Consider the following 24502-nt stretch of genomic DNA (forward strand, 5'->3'; position numbering starts at 1 on the left):
ATTGCATACAATCCGCACTTGGGATGGGCGCCCAGCATCCACTACGGACTACGAGAAATAGAATTATCGGTAAGTAAATTCTTATTTTCTCTGACGTCCTAGTGGATGCTGGGAACTCCGTAAGGACCACGGGGATTATACCAAAGCTCCCAAACGGGCGGGAGAGTGCGGATGACTCTGCAGCACCGAATGAGAGAACTCCAGGTCCTCCTCAGCCAGGGTATCAAATTTGTAGAATTTTGCAAACGTGTTTGCCCCTGACCAAGTAGCTGCTCGGCAAAGTTGTAAAGCCGAGACCCCTCGGGCAGCCGCCCAAGATGAGCCCACCTTCCTTGTGGAATGGGCTTTTACATATTTTGGCTGTGGCAGGCCTGCCACAGAATGTGCAAGCTGAATTGTATTACAAATCCAACGAGCAATAGTCTGCTTAGAAGCAGGAGCACCCAACTTGTTGGGTGCATACAGGATAAACAGCGAGTCAGATTTTCTGACTCCAGCCGTCCTGGAAACATATATTTTCAGGGCCCTGACTATGTCCAACAACTTGGAGTCCTCCAAGTCACTAGTAGCCGCAGGTACCACAATAGGTTGGTTCAGATGAAACGCTGAAACCACCTTAGGGAGAAAATGAGGACGAGTCCTCAATTCCGCCCTGTCTGAATGGAAGATCAGATAAGGGCTTTTACAGGATAAAGCCGCCAATTCTGACACGCGCCTGGCCGAGGCCAGGGCCAACAGCATGACCACTTTCCATGTGAGATATTTTAACTCCACAGATTCAAGTGGTCCAAACCATTGTGACTTTAGGAACCTCAAAACTACATTGAGATCCCAAGGTGCCACTGGAGGCACAAAAAGGAGGCTGTATATGCAGTACCCCTTTTACAAACGTCTGAACTTCAGGAACTGAAGCTAGTTCTTTTTGGAAGAAAATTGACAGGGCCGAAATTTTAACCTTAATGGACCCCAATTTTAGGCCCATAGACACTCCTGTTTGCAGGAAATGCAGGAATCGACCTAGTTGAAATTCCTCCATCGGGGCCTTACTGGCCTCGCACCCGCAACATATTTTCGCCAAATGCGGTGATAATGCTTTGCGGTTACATCCTTCCTGGCTTTGATCAGGGTAGGGATGACTTCTTCCGGAATGCCTCTTTCCTTCAGGATCCGGCGTTCAACCGCCCTGCCGTCAAACGCAGCCGCGGTAAGTCTTGGAATAGACAGGGTCCTTGATGGAGCAGGTCCCTTCTTAGATGTAGAGGCCACAGGTCCTCCGTGAGCATCTCTTGAAGTTCCGGGTACCAAGTCCTTCTTGGCCAATCCGGAGCCACGAGTATAGTTCTTACTCCCCTCCGTCTTATAATTCTCAGTACTTTTGGTAAGAGAGGAAGAGGAGGGAACACATACACTGACTGGTACACCCACGGTGTTACCAGAGCGTCCACAGCTATTGCCTGAGGGTCCCTTGACCTAGCGCAATACCTGTCCAATTTTTTGTTTAGACGGGACGCCATCATGTCCACCTTTGGTTTTTCCCAACGGTTTACAATCATGTGGAAAACTTCTGCTGAGGAAGTCTGTTTCCCAGTTGTCCACTCCCGGAATGAACACTGCTGACAATGCTATCACATGATTTTCCGCCCAGCGAAAAATCCTTGCAGCTTCTGCCATTGCCCTCCTGCTTTTTGTGCCGCCCTGTCTACGTGGGCGACTGCCGTGATGTTGTCCGACTGGATCAGCACCGGCTGACCTTGAAGCAGAGGTCTTGTTTGGCTTAGGGCATTGTAAATGGCCCTTAGCTCCAAGATATTTATGTGAAGTGATGTCTCCAGGCTTGACCACAAGCCCTGGAAATTTCTTCCCTGTGTGACTGCTCCCCAGCCTCGCAGGCTGGCATCCGTGGTCACCAGGACCCAGTCCTGAATGCCGAAACTGCGCCCTCTAGAAGATGAGCACTCTGCAGCCACCACAGGAGAGACACCCTTGTCTTTGGTGACAGGGTTATCCGCTGATGCATCTGAAGATGCGATCCGGACCATTTTTCCAGCAGGTCCCACTGGAAAGTTCTTGCGTGGAATCTGCCGAATGGAATTGCTTCGTAGGAAGCCACCATTTTTCCCAGGACCCTTGTGCACTGATGCACTGACACTTGGCCTGGTTTTAGGAGGTTTCTGACTAGTTCGGATAACTCCCTGGCTTTCTCCTCCTGGAGAAACACCTTTTTCTGGACCGTGTCCAGGATCATCCTTAGGAATAGAAGACGTGTCGTCGGGATCAGCTGCGATTTTGGAATATTAAGAATCCAACCGTGCTGCCGCAACACTACTTGAGATAGTGCTACCCCGACTACCAACTGTTCCCTGGATCTTGCCCTTATCCGGAGATCGTCCAAGTAAGGGATAATTAAGACGCCTTTTCTTCGAAGAAGAATCATCATTTCGGCCATTACCTTGGTAAAGACCCGGGGTGCCGTGGACAAACCAAACGGCAGCGTCTGAAACTGATAGTGACAGTTCTGTACCACAAACCTGAGGTACCCTTGGTGAGAAGGGTAAATTGGGACATGGAGATAAGCATCCTTGATGTCCAGAGACACCATATAATCCCCTTCTTCCAGGTTTGCAATCACCGCTCTGAGTGACTCCATCTTGAATTTGAACCTTTGTATGTAAGTGTTCAAGGATTTCAGATTTAAATTAGGTCTCACCGAGCCGTCCGGCTTCGGTACCACAAACAGCGTGGAATAATACCCCTTTTCCTGTTGTAGGAGGGGTACCTTGATTATCACCTGCTGGGAATACAGCTTGTGAATGGCTTCCCATACCGCCTCCCTGTCGGAGGGAGACGTCGGTAAAGCAGACTTTAGGAAACGTCGAAGGGGAGACGTCTCTAATTCCAATTTGTACCCCTGAGATACCACCTGAAGGATCCAGGGGTCCACCTGTGAGTGAGCCCACTGCACGCTGACATTTTTGAGACGGGCCCCCACTGTGCCTGAGTCCGCTTGTAAAGCCCCAGCGTCATGCTGAGAACTTGGCAGAAAACGGGAGAGGGCTTCTGTTCCTGGGAACTAGCTGTTTGCTGCAGCCTTTTTCCTCTCCCTCTGCCACGGGGCAGAAATGAGGAGCCTTTTGTCCGCTTGCCCTTATGGGGCCCAAAGGACTGCGCCTGATAATACGGCGTCTTCTTATGTTGAGAGGCTACCTGGGGTAAAAATGTGGATTTCCCAGCCGTTGCCGTGGCCACCAGGTCTGTTAGACCTACCCCAAATAACTCCTCCCTTTTATAAGGCGATACTTCCATATGCCTTTTGGAATCAGCATCACCTGACCACTGTCTTGTCCATAACCCTCTTCTGGCAGAAATGGACAGCACACTTACTCTTGATGCCAGTCGGCAAATATCCCTCTGTGCATCACGCATATATAGAAATGCATCTTTTAAATGCTCTATAGTCAGTAATATACTGTCCCTATCTAGGGTATCAATATTGTCAGTCAGGTAATCCGACCAAGCCACCCCAGCACTGCACATCCAGGCTGAGGCGATTGCTGGTCGCAGTATCACACCCGTGTGAGTGTATATACATTTTACTGCTTTCTGTCAGCAGGTTCCTTAAGGGCGGCCGTATCCGGGGACGGTAGTGCCACCTGTTTAGACAAGCGTGTGAGCGGTTTATTCACCCTAGGGGGTGTTTCCCAACGTGCCCTATCCTCTGGCGGGAAGGGGTATGATGCTAATAACTTTTTAGGAATTAACAGTTTTTATCGGGGGAAACCCACGCATCATCACACACTTCATTTAATTCCTCAGATGCAGGAAAAACTACAGGCAGTTTTTTCTCACCCAACATAATACCCTTTTTAGTGGTACTGGTATTATCAGAAATGTGTAAAAACATTTTCCATAGCCTCAATCATGTAACGTGTGGCCCTACTGGAAGTCACATTCGTCTCTTAATCGTCGACATTGGAGTCAGTATCCGTGTCGGCGTCTGTATCTGCCATCTGCGGTAACGGGCGTTTTAGAGCCCCTGATGGCTTTTGAGACACCTGGACAGGCACAGGCTGAGTCGCCGGCTGTCTCATGTCATCAATCTTTTGTAAAGAGCTGACACTGTCACATATTCCTTCCATAAGCTCATCCACTCAGGTGTCGACTCCCTAGGGGGTGACATCTCTGTTACAGGCAATTTCTCCGCCTCCACATCATTTTCCTCCTCATACATGTCGACACAACGTACCGACACACAGCACACACACAGGGAATGCTCTGATAGAGGACAGGACCCCACTAGCCCTTTGGGGAGACAGAGGGAGAGTATGCCAGCACACACCAGAGCGCGCTATATATATATATATATATATATATATATATATATATATATATAGGGATAACCTTATATAAGTGTTTTTCCCCTTATAGCTGCTGTATTGTTATACTGCGCCTAATTAGTGCCCCCCTCTCTTTTTTAACCCCTTGCTGTAGTGTAGTAACTGCAGGGGAGAGCCAGGGAGCTTCCCTCCAACGGAGCTGTGAGAGAAAATGGCGCCAGTGTGCTGAGGAGATAGGCTCCGCCCCCTTCTCGGCAGCCTTTTCTCCCGTTTTTCTGTGGAATCTGGCAGGGGTTAAAATTCATCCATATGGCCCTGGGGGCTATATGTGATGTATTTTCGCCAGCCAAGGTGTTTTTATTGCTGCTCAGGGCGCCCCCCCCTAGCGCCCTGCACCCTCAGTGACCAAAGTGTGAAGTGTGCTGAGGAGCAATGGCGCACAGCTGCAGTGCTGTGCGCTACCTTGGTGAAGACAGGATGTCTTCTGCCGCCGATTTTCCGGACCTCTTCTTGCTTCTGGCTCTGTAAGGGGGCCGGCGGCGCGGCTCTGGGACCGGACTCCGAGGCTGGGCCTGTGTTCGGTCCCTCTGGAGCTAATGGTGTCCAGTAGCCTAAGAAGCCCAATCCACTCTGCACGCAGGTGAGTTCGCTTCTTCTCCCCTTAGTCCCTCGATGCAGTGAGCCTGTTGCCAGCAGGTCTCACTGAAAATAAAAAACCTAAAACTAAACTTTCACTAAGAAGCTCAGGAGAGCCCCTAGTGTGCACCCTTCTCGGTCGAGCACAAAAATCTAACTGAGGCTTGGAGGAGGGTCATAGGGGGAGGAGCCAGTGCACACCAGGTAGTCCTAAAGCTTTACTTTTGTGCCCAGTCTCCTGCGGAGCCGCTATTCCCCATGGTCCTTACGGAGTTCCCAGCATCCACTAGGACGTCAGAGAAACTGCGCAAAACTTTTTTGTACCGCGCGGCTGCACATACGTTCGCACACTTGCAAAGCAAAAATACACTCCCCCATAGGTGGCGACTATCTGATCACAGCGCTGCAAAAAAAAACCTTAGCGAGCGATCAGATCTGAATTAGGCCCAAAACCGATTGTTCATACAAACTGGCTACATCTCTACTAGGGGTAGAACATAAACCACGTTCATACAGGTTTCCTTATGTTACTGACAGATTTACTATACAATCTGTGTTGTTACAGTGTCAAAGCTGGTGACTGTCGTGCCAGAGCCGTATGCCGCTTGTGAGAACACCCACGCCCTTGTGATTTGCACTGAGTGGGACCTTTTCAAGGTGAGACGTCCTACCTGCATTATGCACTGATGTCTTCTGATAGGTCCTCACTGCTTTGCTTCTTCGCTGTAATGACTTACCGTATACAGGGTCTGGACTATGAAAGTATCTATGAGAAAATGCTGAAACCAGCCTTTATATTTGATGGAAGGAGGGTTCTGGATGGTTTGCACAAGAAACTCCAGCAGATTGGGTTCCAGGTAATTATTTAAGCATTTCTATATGGTGTCAGCACCTGTTGCTTTTGATTTCTCAGTGATTGCCGCATGTAAGCAACCCTGTGGCACTCCAAAACTACAAATCCCAGCACGCACTGCCACAGATTTTCTGTTAGGGCATGCTAAAACTGTAGCTGGGCATGTTGGGATGTCTACAGATGGGTCCCCCGTTATCTTGGCTTGCTGAGACGTTAGTCGCGATCGGGCATACGCAACGTGCCTGGACGCAAGGAAGCGCGCCTAGTCGTAGGGAGACGCACAGAGCGTTTGACTGTAATACCTGCAGTCAGCCACCAGATGTTGCTTTTTAAAATCACCAATGCACATGCATTAAAATACAATACTGAATTACAGCGTAGGAACTACTTTACTGGTGCCTCTCATTACACTGTATTATGCTATAGTATGTCACAGTATATGACAGCATATACAGTACAGACGCAAACAGTACAGCATATACAAATGCAAACGAACGTGTTACAGGTACAGTATGGTCTATTGATGTTAGGGATATGTGAGCGTCCAAATCCCGTAGTATTAAGTATAATGGGGAGAGATAAAAGCTCCTCCCTAAGTTCCTGGATGCCAAATCACTGTGCTTAGAATCTCTGTACAGTATTTTGCATTTGAGCACTAAATAGCACAAACAGCTTGTAACGTACTCTGCTGTAAAGGTTACAGCAACAAGTGTTATCTTTCTAAGTATAATGGAGAGAGATAAAAGCTCCTCCCTTAGTTCCTGGATGCCAAATCACCGTCCTTAGTATCTCTATACAGTATTTTCTATTTGAGTACTGAATAGCATGGACAGTTCGTAACAACTCTGCTGTAAAGGCTACAGCAACAAGTGTTGTCTTTCTAAGTATAATGGAGAGAGATAAAAGCTCCTCCCTAAGTTCCTGGATGCCAAGCCACAGTGCTTAGCATCTCTGTACAGTATTTTCTATCTATCCAGAAACCCTGCATCCCATGCAAGTTGGGTGGACAACTGGAGGGGACCCGACACATAGTTGCTTGCTGTTTCCCTTTGCGGTGTCACAAACTAGTGGTTCGTGGAGTCTCTGGGACACCCAGAACCAGAGATATCAGGACACAAAGTGCACCCATTTTCCCATAGACTATAATGGGCCCATTAATTCAGACCCACCATGGGTTTGTGTCTGTACACACCATTTTTATTTATTGACTTATTGGTTTCTTTTTTGGGTCTAGACCAGTGGTTCCCAAACTTATTTGAATCACGGCACCCTAGAGTATCAGAATTTTTTTCACGGTACCCCTAGGCCAAAAATGTCTTACTGAGAAATTTAGAAAGAAATATTAAATTAAGTAAATTGTATTTATATGTCATGCTTATGGTCAGTTGTGTGGTGAGGGACAAGATTTGCTTCTGTTTGGCCACATATTTTATGACTGGCAGCCACCAGCACTGGTTTTGCCTATTATATGGACCATAAATAATTTGAATTGGTCCTGGACCACCAACCCAGGGCACCCCTGCAAGTGTCCCGAGGCACCCCAGGGAGCCACGGCATACAGTTTGGGAACCACTGGTCTAGACAATTAATATTTTTGACAGCGTCCCTGAGCTCCGCTGGTTAATCCCCACCTCCCCCCTCACCAAATATACAATATATCAAATGCAGTCTCAGTTACTGGTAGCTTTATCACAATAAATCCACAGAATGTTTGTATAAGACAAATTCTATATACACAAAATACTGTACTGGATATTCACATAAACCTAAAATCATAGGCATGCTACTAGTACTCTCACAATGGGGGTCATTCTGACCCGTTCGCACGCAGCGGTTTATCAATGCGGTGCGAACGGGTCATAACTGCGCATGCGTGGCGGCCGCATTGCGCATGCGTGGCGGCCGCATTGCGCATGCGCATCGGGGCAGCAACCAGAATAAAGTAGAAAGTGATTGCTAGCGCGATTGCAAAAAGATTGACAGCGGGGAGGCGTTCCGGGGCATCTACTCACAGTTTTCCGGGCATGGAGATCTGAACGCAGGCGTATTCAGGCGTTTGGAGGGTGGATATCTGACCTTCATCGCTGGATTGATCGCAGAGGGTAAGTAACTGCAGGGCTAGTCTACTTCTGCACAAAACTTTTTTTTAGCACAGCAGGGCTGCACAAGCGATCCCCATAGGTGGCGTCTAGTTGATTGCACGAGCAGCAAAAATAGGATTTTAATTACCTACCGGTAAATCCTTTTCTCGTAGTCCGTAGAGGATGCTGGGGTCCAAATTAGTACCATGGGGTATAGACGGGTCCACTAGGAGCCACTGGCACTTTAAGAAATGAATAGTGTGGGTTGGCTCATCCCCCTATGCCCCTCCTACCAGACTCAGTCTAGAAACTGTGCCCGAGGAGAGGGACAACTTCAAGAGAAGAGATTCACACCAGCTCACACAAACAAGGCAAACCAAGCTAACTAGCTTGAAAAAACTCAGCAACAGCTGAACAACATGACTGAACCAAGTAATAACGCAGTACTTAACTAAGAACAAAACAGTACTGAACCAAGTAACCACTGCAGGATAACGAAGCGCTGGGCGGGCGGGCGGGCGCCCAGCATACTCTACAGACTACGAGAAAAGTATTTACCGGTAGGTAACCAAAATCCTATTTTCTCTTACGTCCTAGATGATGCTGGGGTCCCCATTAGTACCATGGGGATGTACCAAAGCTCCCAGAACGGGAGGGAGAGCGCCGAGGCTCCTGCAGAACCGATTGGCCTCTGATGATCTGAAGTTCAGTCAAAGTATCGAACTTGTAGAACTTTGCAAACGTGTTCGACCCAGACCAAGTTGCACCTTGGCAAAGTTGTAACGCCGAGACACCCCGGGCAGCTGCCCAGGAAGACCCCACCTTACGGGTGGGCCTCGACAGACGTAGGACACAGCAAGCCTGCCGTAGAATACGCATGCTGGATAGTGAACCTGATCTAGCGAGAGATCGTCTGCTTAGAAGCAGGACATCCAATTTTCATACAGGACAAACAGAGTCCGATTTCCTGTGACGAGCAGTCCTCCTCACAGATTTTCAGAGCCCTTACAACATCCAAGGACTTTGATGAAATTGAGGAGTCAGTAGTTACTGGCACCACAATAGGTTGGTTGATATGAAATGCCGACACAACCTTCGGAAGAAACTGACGTGTCCGGAGTTCAGCCCTATCTTCGTGGAAGATCAAGTATGGGCTTTTACAAGATAAAGGCCCCAACTCTGACACACGTCTAGCAGAAGCTAAGGCCAACAACGTGACAGCCTTCTACGTAAGAAATTTGACCTCAACCTCCTGTAGAGGCTCGAACCAGTCCAATTGGAGGAACTGCAACACCACGTTAAGGTCCCAAGGTGCCGTAGGTGGTACAAAGGGAGGTTGGATGTGCAGAACTCCCTTCAAAAAGGTCTGAACCTCAGGGAGGGCAGCCAACTGTTTCTGGAAGAAAATGGATAGGACCGAAATCTGGACCTTTACAGATCCTAATCTCAGGCCCATATCCACACCTGTTTGCAGGAAGAGGAGAAACCTTCCCAGTTGAAACTCCACCGCAGGAAATTTCTTGGACTTGCACCAAGATAAATATTTTTTCCAAATTCGATGGTAATGTTTAGACGTTACTCCTTTCCTAGCCTGTATCAGGGTAGGAATAACTTTGTTCGGAATGCCCTTTCGAGCTAGTATCAGACATTCAACCTCCATGCCGTTAAACGTAGCCGCGGAAAGTCTTGATAGGCGAACGGCCCCTGCTGCAGCAGGTCCTCCCGAAGAGGCCTCTGTTCTTCTTGCAGTAGATCCAGAAGATCCGCGTACCAAGCCCTTCCTGGCCAGTCTGGAGCAATGAGGATCGCTTGAACCCTTCTTCTCCTTACGAGTTTTAGAACTCTTGGGATGAGTGGAAGTGGAGTAAACACGTACACCGACTGGAACACCCACGGAGTTACTAGGGCATCCATCGCCACTGCTTGCCTTGACCTGGAACAAGTTTCTTGTTGAGACGAGAGGCCATCATGTCGATCTGGGGTACGCCCCAAAGATCTGTTACCTCTTTGAACACCTCCGGGTGGAGACCCCACTACCTTGGATGGAGATTGTGTCTGCTGAGGAAGTCCGCTTCCCAGTTGTCTACTCCCGGAATGAAGATTGCTGACAGCGCCAACACGTGCTTTTCTGCCCAGAGGATGATTCTTGTTACCTCTGCCATTGCAGCTCTGCTCTTTGTTCCGCCCTGTCGGTTTATGTAAGCCACTGTTGTCACATTGTCCGACTGCACTTGAATGGTCTGATTTCTCAGAAGAAGAGCTGCTTGGAGAAGACCGTTGTAGACGGCTCTTAGTTCCAGAATGTTTATCGGCAGGCCGGCTTCCAGACTTGACCACCTTCCTTGGAAGGTTACCTCTTGAGTGACTGCGCCCCAGCCCTGGAGACTTGCATCCGTGGTTAGAAGGATCCAGTCCTGAATCCCAAACCTGCGGCCCTCCAGAAGGTGAGGTAATTGCAGCCACCAGAGAAGTGAAATCCTGGCCTTTGGCGGCAGACGTATTTTCTGGTGCATGTGTATATGGGATCCTGACCATTTGTCCAGGAGATCCAGTTGGATGGACCGAGCGTGAAACCTCCCGTACTGCAGAGACACGTAAGAGGCCACCATCTTCCCCAGAAGGCAAATGCACTGATGAACTGACACCCGGGCTGGCTTCAGGACATCCCGGACCATCGTTTGAATCACCAACGCATTTTTCCTCTGGGAGAAACACCCTCTGCACCCCCGTGTCGAGGATCATTCCCAGAAAGGACAACCTCCTGGTTGGTTCCAAATGTGATGTTAGAAGATTCAGGATCCAACCATGTTCCCTGAGAAGCTGGGTCGTGAGTGCTATGGACCGTAACAGCTTCTCCTTGGATGATGCCTTTATCAACAGATCGTCCAGATACGGAATTATGTTCACCCCGTCTGCGGAGGAGAAGCATAATTTCCGACCATCACCTTAGTGAATACCCTTGGTGCTGTACAGAGGCCGAATGGGAGGGCCTGGAACTGAAAGTGACAGTCCACCATAGCAAATCTAAGAAAAGCTTGATGTGGCAGCCAAATCGGAATGTGGAGGTACGAATCCTTGATATCCAGGGATACTAGAAATTTCCCCTCCTCCAGACCTGATATCACTGCCCTTAGAGACTCCATTTTGAACTTGAACTCCCTCAGAAAGGGGTTTAGTGATTTTAAGCTCAGAATGGGCCTGACCGAACAATCCGGTTTCGGTACCACGAAAAGTTTTGAATAGTAACCCTTGTTTTGCATATGAGACGGTACTGGCACAATGACCTGTGCCTCCGACAACTTCTTGATGGCTTCTTGCAGAACAGTCCTGTCTGCCAGCAGAGCTGGCAAGCATGATCTGAAAAATCGGTGAGGTAGGAGATTTTGAAATTCCAGCCTGTACCCCTGGGACACAATATCTTGCACCCAGGGATCCAGGCTGGAAGACACCTAGACATGACTGAAATGTCTGCGTCTCGCTCCCATCGGCCCCACCTCCGAGGCGTGCAGTCCACAGTTATGCGGAGGACTTTGGTGTACCAGAAGCAGGTTTCTTTTGCTGGGAACCTACAGCCGCAGGTTTCTTAAACTTGGGCCGATCTCCCCGAAAGAATTTGTTGGACAGCTTCGGAGCAGGTGTAGCTGAGGGAAGAAAGGGTGACTTATCAACCGTAGCCGTAGAGATCCATGCATCTAACGCTTCCCCAAAGAGATCCTGACCTGTGTAGGGTAGTCTCTCTACACTTCTCCTGGATTCCACGTCGGCAGACCACTGGCGCAACCACAGTCCTCGACGAGCTGATACTGACATGGAAGAAATTCCTGCAGCCATGGAATCCAGGTCTTTCATGGATTCTACCAGAAATCCTGCCAAATCCTGAATGTTACGTAAAAATAATTCAACATCACATTTCTCCATAGTATCCAAGTCTTCAAGTAACGTGCCTGACCACTTTACTATAGCTTTGGCAATCCAAGCACTGGCAATAGTGGGACGTAGTATTGCCCCAGAAGCCGTGTACATGGATTTGAGCGTTTTATCAATATTACGATCAGCCAACTCTTTCAAGATGGTAGATCCTGGAACAGGTAAAACCACCTTTTTTGAGAGTCTGGATAATGACGCGTCAACAATAGGCGGGTTTTTCCATTTTTTCCTATCCTCTATCGGGAAAGGAAACGCTACCAGAACCCTTTTAGGTATCTGGAATTTTTTATCCAGGTTTTCCTAAGCCTTTGAAAAAATAAGAATTTACTCACCGGTAATTCTATTTCTCGTAGTCCGTAGTGGATGCTGGGGACTCCGTCAGGACCATGGGGATTAGCGGCTCCGCAGGAGACAGGGCACAAAATTTAAAAGTTTGACCACTAGGTGGTGTGCACTGGCTCCTCCCCCTATGACCCTCCTCCAAGCCTCAGTTAGGATACTGTGCCCGGACGAGCGTACACAATAAGGAAGGATTTTGAATCCCGGGTAAGACTCATACCAGCCACACCAATCACACCGTACAACTTGTGATCTGAACCCAGTTAACAGTATGATAAACGTAGGAGCCTCTGAAAAGATGGCTCACAACAATAAACAACCCGATTTTTTTGTAACAATAACTATGTACAAGTATTGCAGACAATCCGCACTTGGGATGGGCGCCCAGCATCCACTACGGACTACGAGAAATAGAATTACCGGTGAGTAAATTCTTATTTTCTCTGACGTCCTAGTGGATGCTGGGGACTCCGTCAGGACCATGGGGATTATACCAAAGCTCCCAAACGGGCGGGAGAGTGCGGATGACTCTGCAGCACCGAATGAGAGAACTCCAGGTCCTCCTTAGCCAGGGTATCAAATTTGTAGAATTTTACAAACGTGTTCTCCCCTGACCACGTAGCTGCTCGGCAGAGTTGTAATGCCGAGACCCCTCGGGCAGCCGCCCAAGATGAGCCCACCTTCCTTGTGGAGTGGGCATTGACAGATTTAGGCTGTGGCAGGCCTGCCACAGAATGTGCCAGTTGAATTGTGCTACAAATCTAACGAGCAATCGTCTGCTTAGAAGCAGGAGCACCCAGCTTGTTGGGTGCATACCGTATAAACAGCGAGTCAGATTTTCTGACTCCAGCCGTCCTTGAAATATATATTTTCAATGCTCTGACAACGTCCAGCAACTTGGAATCCTCCAAATCGCTAGTAGCCGCAGGCACCACAATAGGCTGGTTCAGGTGAAACGCTGATACCACCTTAGGAAGAAACTGAGGACGCGTCCTCAATTCTGCCCTGTCCGAATGGAAAATCAGATATGGGCTTTTATACGATAAAGCCGCCAATTCCGACACTCTCCTGGCTGAAGCCAGGGCCAGTAGCATGGTTACTTTCCATGTAAGATATTTCAAATCCACCGATTTGAATGGCTCAAACCAATGGGATTTGAGAAAATCCAAAACTACATTGAGATCCCACGGTGCCACTGGGGGCACAACCGGGGGCTGTATATGTAGTACTCCTTTTACAAAAGTCTGGACTTCAGGAACTGAAGCCAATTCTTTTTGGAAGAAAATCGACAGGGCCGAAATTTGAACCTTAATGGACCCTAATTTGAGGCCCATAGACAATCCTGTTTGCAGGAAATGTAGGAATCGACCCAGTTGAAATTCCTCCGTCGGGGCCCTCCTGGCCTCACACCACGCAACATATTTTCTCCAAATGCGGTGATAATGTTGTGCAGTCACCTCCTTCCTGGCTTTGACCAGGGTAGGGATGACCTCTTCCGGAATGCCTTTTTCCCTTAGGATCCGGCGTTCAACCGCCATGCCGTCAAACGCAGCCGCGGTAAGTCTTGGAATAGACACGGTCCCTGCTGAAGCAGATCCCTTCTTAGAGGTAGAGGCCACGGATCTTCCGTGAGCATCTCCTGAAGTTCCGGGTACCAAGTCCTTCTTGGCCAGTCCGGAGCCACTAGTATCGTTCTTACTCCCCTTTGCCGTATAATTCTCAGTACCTTGGGTATGAGAGGCAGAGGAGGGAACACATACACTGACTGGTACACCCATGGTGTTACCAGAGCGTCCACAGCTATTGTCTGAGGGTCTCTTGACCTGGCGCAATACCTGTCCAGTTTTTTGTTGAGGCGGGACGCCATCATGTCCACCATTGGTCTTTCCCAATGGACCACAATCATGTGGAAGACTTCTGGATGAAGTCCCCACTCTCCCGGGTGAAGATCGTGTCTGCTGAGGAAGTCTGCTTCCCAGTTGTCCACTCCCGGGATGAACACTGCTGACAGTGCTATCACATGATTTTCTGCCCAGCAAAGAATCCTTGCAGCTTCTGCCATTGCCCTCCTGCTTCTTGTGCCGCCCTGTCTGTTTACGTGGGCGACTGCCGTGATGTTGTCCGACTGGATCAACACCGGCTGACCCTGAAGCAGAGGTTTTGCCAGGCTTAGAGCATTGTAGATTGCTCTTAGTTCCAGTATATTTATGTGAAGAGACGTTTCCAGGCTTGACCACACGCCCTGGAAGTTTCTTCCCTGTGTGACCGCTCCCCAGCCTCTCAGGCTGGCATCCGTGGTCACTAGGACCCAGTTCTGTATGCCGAATCTGCGGCCCTCTAACAGATGAGCACTCTGCAACCACCATAGCAGAGACACCCTTGTCCTTGTCGACAATTTTATCAGCTGATGCATCTGCAGATGCGATCCGGACCATTTGTCCAGCAGATCCCACTGAAAAATTCGTGCATGGAATCTGCCGAATGGAATCGCTTCGTAAGAAGCCACCATTTTTCCCAGGACTCTTGTGCATTGATGCACAGACACTCTCCCTGGTTTTAGGAGGTTCCTGACGAGTTCGGATAACTCCCTGGCTTTCTCCTCCGGAAGAAATACCTTTTTCTGAACAGTGTCCAGAATCATCCCTAGGAACAGCAGACGTGTCGTCGGGATCAGTTGGGATTTTGGAAAATTCAGAATCCACCCGTGCTGTTGGAGCACTACTTGGGTTAGTGCTACTCCGACCTCCAGCTGTTCTCTGGATCTTGCCCTTATCAGGAGATCGTCCAAGTAAGGGATAATTAATATGCCTTTTCTTCGAAGAAGGATCATCATTTCGGCCATTACCTTGGTAAAGACCCGGGGTGCCGTGGACAATCCAAACGGCAGCGTCTGAAACTGATAACGACAGTTTTGTACCACGAACCTGAGGTACCCTTGGTGTGAAGGGCAAATTGGGACATGAAGGTAAGCATCCTTGATGTCCAAGGACACCATAAAGTCCCCTTCTTCCAGATTCGCTATCACTGCTCTGAGTGACTCCATCTTGAACTTGAATTTTTGTATGTACAGGTTCAGAGATTTCAGATTTAGAATAGGTCTTACCGAGCCGTCCGGCTTCGGTACCACAAATAGCGTGGAGTAATACCCCTTTCCCTGTTGTAGAAGGGGTACCTTGACTATCACCTGCTGAGAATACAGCTTGTGAATGGCTTCCAATACCGTCGCCCTGTCGGAGGGTGACGTTGGCAAAGCAGACTTTAGGAACCGGCGAGGGGGAGACTTCTCGAATTCCAACCTGTAACCCTGAGATACTACCTGCAGGATCCAGGGGTCCACCTGAGAGTGAGCCCACTGTGCGCTGAAATTCTTGAGGCGACCCCCACCGCCCCTGAGTCCGCTTGTGAGGTCCCAGCGTCATGCTGAGGCCTTTGCAGAAGCCGGGGAGGACTTCTGCTCCTGGGAAGGAGCTGCTTGCTGCAGTCTCTTACCCTTTCCTTTGCCTCGGGGCAAATATGAATGTCCTTTTGCTCGCTTGTTCTTATAGGAACGAAAGGACTGCGGCTGAAAAGACCGTCTTTTTCTGCTGGGAGGTGACCTGAGGTAAAAAGGTGGATTTCCCGGCTGTTGCCGTGGCCACCAGATCCGATAGACCGACCCCAAATAATTCCTCCCCCTTATACGGCAATACTTCCATATGCCGTTTGGAATCCGCATCACCTGACCACTGTCGCGTCCATAAACTTCTTCTGGCAGATATGGACATCGCACTTACTCTTGATGCCAGAGTGCAAATATCTCTCTGTGCATCTCGCATATATAGAAATGCATCCTTTAAATGCTCTATAGTCAGTAAAATACTGTCCCTATCCAGGGTATCAATATTTTCAGTCAGTGACTCCGACCAAGCCACCCCAGCACTGCACATCCAGGCTGAGGCGATTGCTGGTCGCAGTATAACACCCGTATGTGTGTATATACTTTTTAGTGTATTCTCCAGCCTCCTATCAGCTGGATCCTTGAGGGCGGCCGTCTCTGGCGACGGTAACGCCACTTGCTTTGATAAGCGTGTGAGCGCCTTATCTACCCTAGGGGGCGTTTCCCAGCGCACCCTAACCTCTGGCGGGAAAGGGTATAATGCCAATAACTTCTTTGAAATTAGCAGTTTTCTATCGGGGGTAACCCACGCTTCATCACACACTTCATTCAATTCCTTTGATTCAGGAAAAACTACCGGTAGTTTTTTCACACCCCACATAATACCCCTTTTTGTGGTACTTGCAATATCAGAGATATGCAAAACCTCCTTCATTGCCGTGATCATATAACGTGTGGCCCTACTGGAAAATACGTTTGTTTCTTCACCGTCGACACTGGATTCGGTGTCCGTGTCTGGGTCTGTGTCGACCGACTGAGGTAAAGGGCGTTTTACAGCCCCTGACGGTGTTTGAGACGCCTGGACAGGTACTGACTGGTTTGCCGGCCGTCTCATGTCGTCCACCGACCTTTGCAGCGTGCTGACAGTATCACGTAATTCCATAAATAAAGCCATCCATTCTGGTGTCGACTCCCTAGGGGGTGACATCACCATTACAGGCAATTGCTCCGCCTCCACACCAACATCGTCCTCATACATGTCGACACACGCGTACCGACACACAGCAGACACACAGGGAATGCTCTGATAGAAGACAGGACCCCACTAGCCCTTTGGGGAGACAGAGGGAGAGTTTGCCAGCACACACCCAAGCGCTATAAATATATAGGGACAACCTTAAATAAGTGTGTTCCCCTTATAGCAGCTCAAATATTGTTAATATCGCCAAATAAGTGCCCCCCCCTCTCTGTTTTTACCCTGTTTCTGTAGTGCAGTGCAGGGGAGAGCCTGGGAGCCTTCCTAGCAGCGGAGCTGTGTAGGAAAATGGCGCTGTGTGCTGAGGAGAATAGGCCCCGCCCCCTTTTCGGCGGGCTTCTTCTCCCGGTTTTTCTGAAAACCTGGCAGGGGTTAAATACATCCATATAGCCCCAGGGGCTATATGTGATGTATTTTAGCCAGAATAGGTATTTCTCATTGCTGCCCAGGGCGCCCCCCCCAGCGCCCTGCACCCTCAGTGACCGTTGGTGTGAAGTGTGCCGAGAGCAATGGCGCACAGCTGCAGTGCTGTGCGCTACCTCATGAAGACTGAGAAGTCTTCAGCCGCCGGTTTCTGGACCTCTTCTCTTTTCGGCATCTGCAAGGGGGTCGGCGGCGCGGCTCCGGTGACCCATCCAGGCTGTACCTGTGATCGTCCCTCTGGAGCTAGTGTCCAGTAGCCTAAGAAGCCAATCCATCCTGCACGCAGGTGAGTTCACTTCTTCTCCCCTAAGTCCCTCGTTGCAGTGAGCCTGTTGCCAGCAGGACTCACTGAAAATAAAAAACCTAATAAAACTTTTTCTAAGCAGCTCTTTAGGAGAGCCACCTAGATTGCACCCTGCTCGGACGGGCACAAAAACCTAACTGAGGCTTGGAGGAGGGTCATAGGGGGAGGAGCCAGTGCACACCACCTAGTGGTCAAACTTTTAAATTTTGTGCCCTGTCTCCTGCGGAGCCGCTAATCCCCATGGTCCTGACGGAGTCCCCAGCATCCACTAGGACGTCAGAGAAAATAAGAATTTACTTACCGATAATTCTATTTCTCGTAGTCCGTAGTGGATGCTGGGGACTCCGTCAGGACCATGGGGGATTAGCGGCTCCGCAGGAGACAGGGCACAAAAGTAAAAGCTTTAGGATCAGGTGGTGTGCACTGGCTCCTCCCCCTATGACCTTCCTCCAAGCCTCAGTTAGGATACTGTGCCCGGACGAGCGTACACAATAAGGAAGGATTTTGAATCCCGGGTAAGACTCATACCAGCCACACCAATCACACTGTACAACCTGTGATCTGAACCCAGTTAACAGCATGATAACAGCGGAGCCTCTGAAAAGATGGCTCACAACAATAATAACCCGATTTTTGTAACAATAACTATGTACAAGTATTGCAGACAATCCGCACTTGGGATGGGCGCCCAGCATCCACTACGGACTACGCGAAATAGAATTATCGGTAAGTAAATTCTTATTTTCTCTGACGTCCTAAGTGGATGCTGGGGACTCCGTAAGGACCATGGGGATTATACCAAAGCTCCCAAACGGGCGGGAGAGTGCGGATGACTCTGCAGCACCGAGTGAGAGAACTCCAGGTCCTCCTCAGCCAGGGTGTGCCCCTGACCAAGTAGCAGCTCGGCAAAGTTGTAAAGCCGAGACCCCACGGGCAGCCGTCCAAGATGAGCCCACCTTCCTTGTGAAATGGGCATTTACATATTTTGGCTGTGGCAGGCCTGCCACAGAATGTGCAAGCTGAATTGTACTACACATCCAACTAGCAATCGTCTGCTTAGAAGCAAGAGCACCCAGTTTGTTGGGTGCATACAGGATAACAGCAAGTCAGTTTTCCTGACTCCAGCCGTCCTGGAAACCTATATTTTCAGGGCCCTGACAACATCTAGCAACTTGGAGTCCTCCAAGTCCCTAGTAGCCGCAGGTACCACAATAAGCTGGTTCAGGTGAAACGCTGACACCACCTTAGGGAGAAACTGGGGACGAGTCCGCAGCTCTGCCCTGTCCGAATGGACAATCAGATATGGGCTTTTGTGAGACAAAGCCGCCAATTCTGACACTCGCCTGGCCGAGGCCAGGGCCAACATCATGGTCACTTTCCATGTGAAATATTTCAAATCCACAGATTTGAGCGGTTTAAACCAATGTGATTTGAGGAATCCCAGAACTACGTTGAGATCCCACAGTGCCACTGGAGGCACAAAAGGGGGTTGTATATCCCTTGACAAACTTCTGGACTTCAGGAACTGAAGCCAATTCTTTCTGGAAGAAAATCGACAGGGCCGAAATTTGAACCTTAATGGACCCCAATTTGAGGCCCATAAACACTCCTGTTTGCAGGAAATGCAGGAATCGACAGAGTTGAAATTTCTTCGTGGGGCCTTCCTGGCCTCACACCACGCAACATATTTTCGCCACATGTGGTGATAATGTTGTGCGGTCACCTCCTTCCTGGCTTTGACCAGGGTAGGAATGACCTCTTCCGAAATGCCTTTTTCCCTTAGGATCCGGCGTTCAACCGCCATGCCGTCAAACGCAGCCGCGGTAAGTCTTGGAACAGACATGGTACTTGCTGAAGCAAGTCCCTTCTTAGCGGCAGAGGCCATGAGTCCTCTGTGAGCATCTCTTGAAGTTCCGGGTACCAAGTCCTTCTTGCCCAATCCGGAGCCACGAGTATAGTTCTTACTCCTCTACGTCTTATAATTCTCAGTACCTTAGGTATGAGAAGCAGAGGAGGGAACACATACACCGACTGGTACACCCACGGTGTTACCAGAACGTCCACAGCTATTGCCTGAGGGTCTCTTGACCTGGCGCAATACCTGTCCAGTTTTTTTTGTTCAGGCGGGACGCCATCATGTCCACCATTGGTCTTTTCCAACGGTTCACAATCATGTGGAAGACTTCCCGATGAAGTCCCCACTCTCCCGGGTGGAGGTCGTGCTGAGGAAGTCTGCTTCCCAGTTGTCCACTCCCGGAATGAACACTGCTGACAGTGCTAACACATGATTTTCCGCCCAGCGAAGAATCCTTGCAGTTTCTGCCATTGCCCTCCTGCTTCTTGTGCCGCCCAGTCTGTTTACGTGGGCGATTGCCGTGATGTTGTCCCACTGGATCAATACCGGCTGACCTTGAAGCAGAGGTCTTGCTAAGCTTAGAGCATTGTAAATTGCTCTTAGCTCCAGTATATTTATGTGGAGAGAAGTCTCCAGACTTGATCACACTCCCTGGAAATTTTTTCCTTGTGTGACTGCTCCCCAGCCTTTCAGGCTGGCATCCGTGGTCACCAGGACCCAGTCCTGAATGCCGAATCTGTGGCCCTTTTGGAGACAGGGTTATCCGCTGATGCATCTGAAGATGCGATCCGGACCATTTTTCCAGCAGATCCCACTGAAAAGTTCTTGCGTGAAATCTGCCGAATGGAATCGCTTCGTAAGAAGCCACCATTTTTCCCAGGACCCTTGTGCAATGATGCACTGACACTTTTCCTGGTTTTAGGAGGTTCCTGACTAGCTCGGATAACTCCCTGGCTTTCTCCTCCGGGAGAAACACCTTTTTCTGGACTGTGTCCAGAATCATCACTAGGAACAGCAGACGTGTCGTCGGAGACAGCTGCGATTTTGGAATATTTAGAATCCACCCGTGCTGTCGTAGAACTACTTGAGATAGTGCTACTCCGACCTCCAACTGTTCTCTGGACCTTGCCCTTATCAGGAGATCGTCCAAGTAAGGGATAATTAAGACGCCTTTTCTTTGAAGAAGAATCATCATTTCGGCCATTACCTTGGTAAAGACCCGGGGTGCCGTGGACAATCCAAACGGCAGCGTCTGAAACTGATAGTGACAGTTTTGTACCACGAACCTGAGGTACCCTTGGTGAGAAGGGCAAATTGGGACATGGAGGTAAGCATCCTTGATGTCCAGGGACACCATATAGTCCCCTTCTTCCTGGTTCGCTATCACTGCTCTGAGTGACTCCATCTTGATTTGAACCTTTGTATGTAAGTGTTCAAATATTTCAGATTTAGAATAGGTCTCACCGAGCCGTCTGGCTTCAGTACCACAATATAGTGTGGAATAATACCCCTTTCCTTGTTGTAGGAGGGGTACTTTGATTATCACCTGCTGGGAATACAGCTTGTGAATTGTTTCCAATACTGCCTCCCTGTCGGAGGGAGACGTTGGTAAAGCAGAATTCAGGAACCTGCGAGGGGGAGACGTCTCGAATCTCCAATCTGTACCCCTGGGATACTACTTGTAGGATCCAGGGGTCCACTTGCGAGTGAGCCCACTGCGCACTGAAACTCTTGAGACGACCCCCCACCGCAGCTGAGTCCGCTTGTACGGCCCCAGCGTCATGCTGAGGACTTGGCAAAAGCGGTGGAAGGCTTCTGTTCCTGGGAATGGGCTGCCTGCTGCAGTCTTCTTCCCTTTCCTCTATCCCTGGGCAGATATGACTGGCCTTTTGCCTGCTTGCCCTTATGGGGACGAAAGGACTGAGGCTGAAAAGACGGTGTCTTTTTCTGCTGAGATGTGACTTGGGGTAAAAAAGGTGGATTTTCCAGCTGTTGCCGTGGCCACCAGGTCCGATGGAACGACCCCAAATAACTCCTCCCCTTTATACGGCAATACTTCCATATGCCGTTTGGAATCTGCATCACCTGACCACTGTCGTGTCCATAAACATCTTCTGGCAGATATGGACATCGCACTTACTCTTGATGCCAGAGTGCAAATATCCCTCTGTGCATCTCGCATATATAGAAATGCATCCTTTAAATGCTCTATAGTCAATAAAATACTGTCCCTGTCAAGGGTATCAATATTTTCAGTCAGGAAATCCGACCAAGCCACCCCAGCGCTGCACATCCAGGCTGAGGCGATCGCTGGTCGCAGTATAACACCAGTATGTGTGTATATACTTTTTAGGATATTTTCCAGCCTCCTATCAGCTGGCTCCTTGAGGGCGGCCGTATCTGGAGACGGTAACGCCACTTGTTTTGATAAGCGTGTGAGCGCCTTATCCACCCTAAGGGGTGTTTCCCAACGCGCCCTAACTTCTGGCGGGAAAGGGTATAACGCCAATAAATTTATATCGGGGAAAACCCACGCATCATCACACACTTCATTTAATTTATCTGATTCAGTAAAAACTACAGGTAGTTTTTTCACACCCCACATAATACCCTCTTTTGTGGTACTTGTAGTATCAGAAATATGTAACACCTCCTTCATTGCCCTTAACATGTAACGTGTGGCCCAAATGGAAAATACGTTTGTTTCTTCACCGTCGACACTGGAGTCAGTGTCCGTGTCTGTGTCGACCGACTGAGGTAAATGGGCGTTTTAAAGCCCCTGACGGTGTTTTAGACGCCTGGACAGGTACTAATTGGTTTGCCGGCCGTCTCACGTCGTCAACCGACCTTGCAGCGTGTTGACATTATCACGTAATTCCCTAAATAAGCCATCCATTCCGGTGTCGACTCCCTAGAGAGTGACATCACCATTACAGGCAATTGCTCCGCCTCCTCACCAACATCGTCCTCATACATGTCGACACACACGTACCGACACACAGCACACACACAGGGAATGCTCTGATAGAGGACAGGACCCCACTAGCCCTTTGGGGAGACAGAGGGAGAGTTTGCCAGCACACACCAAAACGCTATAATTATACAGGGACAACCTTTATATAAGTGTTTTTCCCTTATAGCATCTTAATATATATAATCATATCGCCAAATAAGTGCCCCCCCTCTCTGTTTTAACCCTGTTTCTGTAGTGCAGTGCTTGGGAGAGCCTGGGAGCCTTCCCACCAGCATTTCTGTGAGGGAAAATGGCGCTGTGTGCTGAGGAGAATAGGCTCCGCCCCCTTTTCGGCGGGCTTCTTCTCCCGTTTTTCTGAGACCTGGCAGGGGCTATATGTGATGTATCTTTTAGCCAGTATAGGTATTTCATTGCTGCCCAGGGCGCCCCCCCCAGCGCCCTGCACCCTCAGTGACCGCTGGTGTGAAGTGTGCTGACAACAATGGCGCACAGCTGCAGTGCTGTGCGCTACCTCATGAAGACTGAAAAGTCTTCTGCCGCCGGTTTCTGGACCTCTTCACTCTTCGGCATCTGCAAGGGGGTCGGCGGCGCGGCTCTGGGACCGGACTCCATGGCTGGGCCTGTGTTCGATCCCTCTGGAGCTAATGGTGTCCAGTAGCCTAAGAAGCCAATCCATCCTGCACGCAGGTGAGTTCACTTCTTCTCCCCTAAGTCCCTCGTAGCAGTGAGCCTGTTGCCAGCAGGACTCACTGAAAATAAAAAACCTAACAAAACTTTTACTCTAAGCAGCTCTTTAGGAGAGCCACCTAGATTGCACCCTTCTCGGCCGGGCACAAAAATCTAACAGAAATCTAACTGAGGCTTGGAGGAGGGTCATAGGGGGAGGAGCCAGTGCACACCACCTGATCCTAAAGCTTTTACTTTTGTGCCCTGTCTCCTGCGGAGCCGCTAATCCCCCATGGTCCTGACGGAGTCCCCAGCATCCACTTAGGACGTCAGAGAAAATAGCATTTAATTCCTTTGACGCAGGGAAGGTTAGCGAGGCTCTCTTATTTTCAGTGAAGTAAGCCTCCTCAATCTGCTCGGGTGTTGTATCAGCAATATTCAACACATCCCTAATAGCCTCTATCATCAACTGCACCCCTTTTGCAAGAGATGCTGCCCCCCGCAACACATTCCCATCAATATCTGTAGTATCAGAATCGGTATCATCCTGCATGATCTGTGCAAGAGCACGTTTATGTGAATATACAGCACTGGGCCAGACTGCCATAGAGTTCTGTAAAGCCTGAGTTGCAGATTAATTTTGTGCAACCCGATTTGAAATCTGAGAAATCATAGATTTGATAGAGGATAACCACTCAGGCTCCCTTTCTGGAATCTGTGCTAAACCAGTGCAATCCTGATTACATGGAATGGGATCATCCTGAGAGGACATATCCTCTGCAGCGTATATGACACAGAGTCCCTGGACATTGCTTAATGGAGACCACAGACACTCCACACCCACACACAGGGGAGGACAGAGTTTCACCCCCAAGAATGGCAAGAGAGACAGAGAGAGATTGGAGCCAACCCACACACAGCGCTTTTAATATAAAGCGAGACCACCTATCAGCGCTGACTGTGCACCGTAATAGGTTACACATTCGTTTTGCAGCCTCCCCACCCTTCTACAACCCCCTGGTACCGTGAGCGATGGACAGTGCTGTGCAGGCAGGAAAAATAGGATTTTGGTACTTACCAGGTAAATCCTTTTCTTTGAATCCATAGGGGTCACTGGAGTACTCTTGGGATATGGACGGGCTTCCGTAGGAACACAGCACTGAATATTTAAATTTAGTAACACTCCACCCCTCCATATCCCTGAGCACTTACTCAGTGTTTTTTACTGAGCCGAACAGGAATTAAGAGAGGTTAATAATGGAGTATTACATATAACATAACTGACAATAACGAAGTTAACCCATAACGTTACTGACAACTAACAGTTGACACCCTAACCAGCACTTGTAACTTGAACCAGTCGGTGAAAATGTGTTACCATAAGATCCTCAGAACTAACCCCAAGTAAGTAAACTGCTCTGGGTGGGCGTCCAGTGACCCCTATGGATTCAAAGAAAAGGATTTACCTGGTAAGTACCA

General features: G+C 49.2%; 1 protein-coding gene across 2 annotated transcripts in view; it reads left to right on the forward strand.

Annotated features, from left to right (window-relative positions):
• The window catches only part of LOC134933530 (UDP-glucose 6-dehydrogenase-like), an 87113-nt gene that overhangs the window by 55899 nt on the left and 6712 nt on the right, over nt 1-24502 (forward strand). For both annotated transcript variants that reach the window (XM_063928785.1, XM_063928786.1), the window contains exons 10-11: nt 5536-5627; nt 5717-5827. In XM_063928785.1, coding sequence (XP_063784855.1) covers nt 5536-5627; nt 5717-5827 — 203 coding nt within the window. The remainder of the gene's footprint in view (nt 1-5535; nt 5628-5716; nt 5828-24502) is intronic.

This window comes from Pseudophryne corroboree, chromosome 6 (assembly GCF_028390025.1).
Source record: "Pseudophryne corroboree isolate aPseCor3 chromosome 6, aPseCor3.hap2, whole genome shotgun sequence".
In the NCBI taxonomy this organism is placed as follows: domain Eukaryota; kingdom Metazoa; phylum Chordata; class Amphibia; order Anura; family Myobatrachidae; genus Pseudophryne; species Pseudophryne corroboree.